The sequence below is a fragment of the Gavialis gangeticus genome, unplaced genomic scaffold (assembly GCF_001723915.1).
Source record: "Gavialis gangeticus isolate Ggan-Ray unplaced genomic scaffold, GavGan_comp1, whole genome shotgun sequence".
Taxonomy (NCBI): domain Eukaryota; kingdom Metazoa; phylum Chordata; order Crocodylia; family Gavialidae; genus Gavialis; species Gavialis gangeticus.
Genome location: NW_017728997.1, coordinates 44,383,872 through 44,391,674, shown reverse-complemented (window position 1 = coordinate 44,391,674; position 7,803 = coordinate 44,383,872). Strand labels below are relative to the sequence as shown.

The following is a 7,803-nucleotide window of genomic DNA, read 5'->3' as shown; positions in this document are numbered from 1 at the left end:
GGTTCCAGATCTGTGTGGAGGGGCTGGGTGGGCTGGGGCTAGGGCTGCACCAAGCTCTTTCTGGCTGGGCTTGGCCCAGGTGGTGGTGGCGCTTGGGAGGGCTATGGTGAATTTTGGGGTGGCTGCAGCTCACCCCTGTAGCCCCATGCCCAGTGCCACCACCACCTGACCCCAGGAAGAGCTTGACGCAGCCCCAGCCTGCCCTGCCCTGTGCAGATCTGGGGCCAGATGAGTGGCGGGAGCTGGTGGATGAGCTGCTGGACCAGCAGCTCCCAGACCAGTGGTGTGAGCTCTTCTCCCTCCCCACATTCCTTAGACGAGCTGTGGCCCTGTCCCATGCCTGCTCCACCCCAGCCCCATGCCTCCCTCACCATGGGGGCCTTGATCTGCCCCCCACCCCTTCCATCCCCTTCCCTTTTCCCCCCACCCCTTCCACCACACCACTTACCAGCTGGAGGCAGCTGTCCAAGTTGCTGGGCTGTGCTCCTTGCCATCTGTGCTACGCTACGGCTGCGCACATGCATGGGCCATTTATTGGCTAAATTGTTGGCTTGATATCGCCACTTTCCAATACAGACGTTTTTCTTTATATTGGTGCCGATCCAATATTGGACCAATGCATCAGTGCACCTCTAGATATGGCACTTGTCTGCTGTCAGTTATTTTGTACTGAAATTTTTCTTGCCACCTGACTATTGGTAAAGGTGTGACACTATACACAAAGTACAGTGGGGAGAAAAGACTTCCCCCCTCCCCTACCCCTTTTAAGATAAAAGTATGTAAAGAGAAAGCATGTTTTATGTTGTTGGTGCTTGTAACCCTTTCAAACAGTTCATGTATATAATTATTTTAACCCAAAGAGTGTATTACCTATCATAAAGATTTAATGGATTAAAAGTAATTCTTCAGCATAATTTGGAGGTCAAGCAAACTTGTCCTTGTATAGAATCATCTCTTAAGTAATCAGAATTTGTGAATCTACTACCTAAATCCCTAAAGTGAATGTGTAATATGAAAGTAAAATGTTTTATTACAGAATTGTTCTCAAACTGTTCCTAAAGTACCTATGGCAGAAGTCGGCAGCTGCCTCTGCCATAATGGCAAAACACGTTAGGCTTTAAGAAAAGATGCTTGCTTCTTTCTCACGGTTTAGGACTTTAAGGACTTGATCAGAAGAGGTCTTAGAAATTCTTAACTAAAAGAAGTTGTGATATAGTCTGCTGGACTCACAAAACTTGTTTTTTGTTCCTGGCTCTGCTGCTGCTTTTTAGTGTGAATTTTTATATTGTATAGATATATAAAACAAAAGCAAGGCCACGTTTAGCTTTTCTATAGCCTTGTTTCATATTTATCCTACTTGGCTTTCAGGAGTTTGGCAGCTTCTCGTGGTTCTGCACTGCTCTACTTAGCAGTTCTGTTGCAGGAGCCCAAAATGTCCCCTGTAAGGCACCAGCCATTGAGGATACAATGGCAGGCAAAAAGTGCGGGGTGTGTTTTTGGGGTATGGATGTATTTGGGATTGTTGTTAGTAGGACAGTTGTGCAGACTTGGGCCATCTCTTGGTTATCTCCATTTGTCTGCCTTTATAAAGTACTAGCTAATTGCCTGTCAAGAATGACATGGGATGGGGAGGGGGCTGGGATGTAGTGCCTGCCACCTAACGCCCCATGCTGCCGCTGTTCTGCCTCTTGCAGGGAGCGGGGTGGGGGAGCCGAGGTCAGGAGCAGTGGCTTCAGCTCCCCCACCCCCTGTCCGGTCCTTGGTGCAACTTCAGAATCATGGCAGCGTTCCTCCACACTTGGTGCACTCTGATTTGGCTGTTTCCATCAGCCAGTTAGAGTGTGAGTAAAGCATTACAGATGGACAGACAGACAGACTTAGGCTTTTATACTAATAGAATTGACATGTTGATGAAAAGTGTTGTATAAGAAATTACCACTATTGTTTATACTAAAAATAACTATATGAAATCTTCATGACTGGTTAGTGGTAATTATGTAGTCCCAAATATGGTAACTTTGCATAATCAGGTGGGGGTACTGACAAGCTGATTGTCTGTCTACAGGAGTAGCTCTCAACTGCTTAATTTGAGGTACCCCTCTGTAACTTTTGTGAACTGAGTGGCACCCCTTTGCAAAAACAAATTTATTACAGTGCTTTAGGGTTGTATACTTGACTGGTCAAATAAAGGTCAGTCAAGTAACTGGTCAAACATTGTAAAAAAATTGGCAATTGATTCAAATAATACAATGAAAATGCACAAATTTTCTATTAAGAAATGTGTTAAAAAAACAATAAAAATCACATTCCTGTCAAGAAAACTACAAAAAAATTGTGTGTTTTTCTTTGGGGTTTTTTTTTTGTAAAATTGCTATAATCTTTGACCAGTCAAAAAATATTCAATCAGTTAACAATATTTGACTTGTCAGTTGACCGGCTTTCCATAGTGTTTACCTTCTTGCAGAGGGCTGGGCAGTGGGAACAAGGAACAGGTAGGCATGGGCTGAGCCAGAGTAGGTACCTATCTGCTACTCTGCTCGCATGTCTTGGCACCTCTGGGTTTCCTGGCACCCTGATTGAGAAACACTGGTCTACAATTGTGCAAGCTGGAAAACTAGCAATCTATTCTGATAGTGAAAATATTTTTAAAGTAAGTATATGGAGGTTAGGTTAGGGTAACGCTTCTTGTTGGCTTCCGTTTTTTAGGTACAAGAATAAAGTAGCTAAGAGTAGTTTACCATTTAAAATAAATCTTCAAAATGCAGTATAATGGGATAGATGGCAGTTGAGCAGGAACAGATGAAATAGTTTTGTCCTTTTAAAGGAATGGGGAAGGGAGCAGAACTTCCTGCTTATGAGTGTCAGCTGCTTCATGCATCTGCATCTGAGGCAGCTTGCACCATAATGAAACAATTATTGTGGTTTTAATGTCCATTTACTGTAGGATAGAATGCAGATACTAAATGTTTATAATGACATAGCTTTAAATACGGTAAGTGCCCTGTATCCACCTTTTCAGTTGGTATGGTTTATCATCTGTCCATACTCGTGGCATTAAGTACTGATCCACTGTTACAGTTTTTATTTTAACTTCTCTTAACTGGTTTGCCCTCTGACTTATCTGTTCATGCTGCAACTGTTCAGTTGCCTTTTACTATAACAGAAATATGGTTGGGAAACTTGCTTATGTATTAAGGCAGTCCTGATATTTAAAGACAAAGTCTGATTAAAAAGTAGCAGAACAGCATTTGTAACTTTAACTCTTTGGGAATCATTTTTGCCAATGTATGTAAATCTCTCTTTTGGAAAAAAAAAAAGGAAAATGTGAGTCTAGTAAGCATGGCTACTCTGAGCAGTTTTAGACTGAATGTGGTATGTTCTTGTTTAAAATGTCAATTTTTGTAATGATGAAAAATGGGTATTCACTGAAGTTTTTCTTTTGTTAGATAATGCCACAGGGAAGATTTTTATTTTGATGGAAGCCAGACTGGTGGCACTGTACAAATCTGAAAATGAATACAAGATCCTTGATAGGCAAGTACATGAATTACTGTGAGACTTTTATTTTTTAACTTCCATTTTTTTAATACAAATGGATTGTATTGATCTGAATCCATGTCAACTTTGAGTTCGAGACAATATCCCCAATGATTACATTCTGTACATGGAAAATTACAAATTTGTTATAATTTTCAACATATAGAATCCAATTATTGGGGGGTCATATTAAATTTATCTGTCTACACTCATCAGAGATTAATGAAAATATTAATTAGAGGGAGCAGCGTGGTACCATCCACACCACTGTGTGTACAGCAGTGGTAGGCTGGTCCCCTCCCATTGCACTGCCCTGTCCACAGGAGCAGGGACAGGAACCAGAAGCCCAAGGTAGGGAGAGGATCCTAGAGAACCTGGGCACCTGTAGTTACAAGAGCAATGGGCAGAGTGGTGACTGAATTGGAAACTTGGGCCACGGGTTAACTAACTGTGGGCTGCCAGTTGGTCCTTTTTTGAGCTCTTGATTAAGTATAGAAATAGGAAGGGGAGATTTGTACCTGGAGAAACTTGGCTTCTGGTATGAAAACTAATGCAAAATGAACAGTCCTCTTGAGTTTAATCTTTACAAGTTACCTAGTGCAACTTAAAGCTTATTAATATTAACACGTGCATCTTTCTCTGTAGGTTTCCTGGCATGGCTCTTAAAGGCAAGAAATATAAACCACTGTTTGATTATTTTATTAAGGTAAGATGCATCAGTCTTCTGTGTAAACACAATTATATGACCACATTAAAAACGAAGTCACCGTAATATTAAATTTTGTGTGCATTTTGCTCCATATATCCTCTTTTTATGAGAATAGAATAAATACTGGTTTCCTCTCCATTTGACATGGGGGGCAGAGGGGGAAGACTTGTTTTAAAATCGCATAAGAGGGCAATAGTGGGGGAAGGCAGCTGCTGTGGCTCAGGCTCCAGCCCCTACCTTGGGCTTGGGGCCATAGCCGCAGTTGCTGCCTGCTTCCACTTCTCTCCCTGCTGTTTTTGTACCGTGCTATTTCTCTCCATTTTTCCCCCCCACCCCCGCCCTTTCCTTTACTCTGTGCCAGCAGGTTCCATGCATGCTGCAGTTGGGGCCACTGAGCACAGCCCCAACCCAGCCTACAATAGTGGTGTGCATCCTGCACCGGGGCTGGGGCCATGCTCGGTGCCCCAGGCTAGAACAGGGACAGAGTCTACTGGTGGGAAGCAGAGGCAGTGAGAAGTGGGGGAGCAGAGGCTGTGAAGGGCAGGACAGAAGTGGCAGAGGGGTAGGCACAAGCAGGGGGCAAGCTGCTCCACCTCCCTATACCTCTGTACCACTTGTCTCCCTATAGTGATGGGACTGATGGATTAAAGATGACTCTCCAATAATTAGATGCTATACGTGGAAAATTTATAACAAACTTATAATTTTTGTATGTATAGAATCTAATTGGTGGGGGTCATCTTAAATCCAGGGTTGTATTTGATTTAAGTATATACAGTACTGTACTTTTGAACCTTACTTGCCTTTTATATGAAAGCCTTTTACTTGGATGGTATTTACATATCATGCTGGCCATATGTTAAAATAATGTCCGAACAGTTGTGATGCTTGTTTCAGTTTGGAAAATGCACAAAATGCTTATGTCTGAGTTTTTCTTAATAACCTTCTGTCATACCGAGAACTTGAACATAGTGTTGAGCTAAGCTCTTGTTCTCATTTCAACAGAACACTATCATAGTACCAGACATGCTTTTATGTCTAGCCTTTATCTCATTTGCTCTTTACTCTGAAACTTCTTGTGTATCTACAGTAACACCATAATGTTAGCATCTCTAGATGCCTACAGTCTTCAACAGGGCTGGTTTTGTTCACTCTGGGGCCAGTTCTGTTCAATATCTTCATCAATGATCTGGAAGGTGGCACAGAGTGCACCCTCAGCAAGTTTGCTGATGACACCAAGCTGTGGGGAGTAGTAGATATGCTGGAGGGTAAGGCTAGGATTCAGAGAGACCTTGACAAATTGGAGGATAGGACCAAAAGAAATCTCATGAAGTTCAACAAAGACAAGTGCAAAGTTGTGCACTTAGGATGGAACAATCCTGTGAACCAGTCTGGGGGCTGACTAGCTGGGCAGCAGCTCTGCAGGAAAGAACCTGGGGGTTACAGTGGGCAGTAGGCTGAATAAGAGCCAACAGTGTGCTCTTGTTACCAAGAAGGCTAATGGCATGCTGGGCTGCATTGGTAGGAATGTCACCAGCAGAGATGTGGGGCGGTACATTATCAGCCATATCAGGCCGATTTCTGACGCAGTCAATTTTCTTTATATCGGTGCTGATCCAATATCAGACCGATGCATTGGTGCACCCCTAAACACAACCCAAATGATCACGATTGATCTCACTAAGAAACGATTCGTTTAGCACTCAGCGGCTCCTCTGACAATATGCGATATGAACGTCTTTTACATCGCATGCTCTTATGAGGGTGATGACTCAGTCAAGAAGGATGCATCACCTGAATACTGTCAATTATCTACCACTGAGCAAATTAATGGTCTAAAGAGATGCACGTGCGCCATGTGTATTACTAACTTCCATGACTTGTGGATGTTTGGGCTATTCAAAAAGAAGTCCCCTGCCATCAGAACAGACTAACCACTGAGTTGCAAGAGAAGTACCATGAGAACCTGGTATAAATGGTGTTAGAATTAACTAAAATAATTGCAAAGGAATTTAAAAAACTTTCAAGAACTATTGGTGACAAACTGCAATGGACAGATGTATAGCTGAAGTTCCGTTTAGATTAAATGCTCACAGAAAAAGGTTTTCCAGAAGCTTTGAAAATCGGGCATTTTGAACATAAGTGGACAAAAACTACAGTTAGCAGAACACTAGAATGAATCCAACTTTATTAAACCATATTTTAGAGCAAAGACCTCATTTGGCAGGCAGCAGAGAATGTCTCCTCTCACCTGGTGGAAGAGATACTGTAACACCTGACTGTTGTCCAGGACTGCTGTAAGGATCCAAAGCATTCCACCAACAGCAGCTTTTTGTGAACAGAACTGGAAGGCTTTCAGCTCAATGAAGACAAAGAAGAGGAATAGACTAACAAATGAAGGCACCGCTAGGCTCGTTTCTGTTTCTCGTAATCTCATGCTTCTGAAGAATTAGTCAGAAGCAAAATTAATGAAGAACATGCAGTTGACGATGCCCATAGACTCATTGGTAAAACCATCCTTTAGCGAAAGAGAATGTGGTTTAAATAGTTCGGAATCAGATTGGGTTCAGTTTGATTTGGAAATGGAACTAATAAGTAGTGCAAGTGATTCTACAGATAGTGATGGTGAAACTGGAGGTGCTGCAGTGTGACCCCAGTGGAAAAGAGCTGACCTCTGTTGAAGTAGCTGAATGGACAATCACGGTGCATCACTCATAGTTCTTTGGGTGTGCTAAAACTAGTGTGTCAACAGTTTTCAGTGCCTTCATTTTTTTTTCTCAAATTTTTAAACAAGCAATGTAAGGGAAGTACATGCTATTGTGCATTGTCTTTACATTTTTACAAGTATTCCAATGAAAATTATTTCTTTCCACATAAAGCTTTGAGTTTGAATATAACATTTAAACCACGTTAAGTGTGCTGTATTTAATTTTTTTCCTAATTAAATTTCAGTTCAAATACTTGTGGCTATTGGGACATAAAGTTAACATGGAGGTACTTTTTTTTAGTTTTGTTTACTAAATATAAGTCATATAAACATGCTAAATCAGATCACACTCTATTTAGGGCTTTGGAACATTTTCCAAGTCCAAATATTCTGGAAAACCTACATCTCTGGTCCTGGGGCTGGTTTTGTTCAGTATCTTCGTCAAAGACCTGGAACATGGAAGTGCATCCTTAGCAAGTTTGCAAATGGTACCAAACTGGGGAAAGTAGTAGATACGCTGAAGAACAGGGCTGGGAGTCGGAGAGACCTCAACAAATAGGAGGATGGACCAAAAGAAGAGAAATATCATGAGTTTCAATAAGGAGGAAGTCCTGCATGTAGGACGGAGCAATATCATGCACCACTACAGGCTGGCGATTGACTGGCTAAGCAGCAGCTCTGCAGAAAAGGAGCTGGGGGTTACAGTGGACGGTAAGCTGAATATGAACCAACAGGGCCCCTGTTTCCAAGAAAGCTAACAGCATACTGGGATGCATTAGTAGGTGTGTTACCAGCAGATTGAGGGAAGGGATTCTTCCCCTCTATTCAGCACTGGTGAAGCCACATCTGG

The 7,803-nt window shown here is 42.2% G+C and overlaps 1 protein-coding gene across 1 annotated transcript in view; it reads left to right on the top strand.

The window, feature by feature from the left end:
* The window catches only part of IARS (isoleucyl-tRNA synthetase), a 319,713-nt gene that overhangs the window by 62,415 nt on the left and 249,495 nt on the right, over positions 1-7,803 (top strand). The window contains exons 9-10 of the mRNA XM_019505112.1: positions 3,447-3,534; positions 4,183-4,243. Of these exons, the coding sequence (XP_019360657.1) occupies positions 3,447-3,534; positions 4,183-4,243 (149 nt within the window). The remainder of the gene's footprint in view (positions 1-3,446; positions 3,535-4,182; positions 4,244-7,803) is intronic.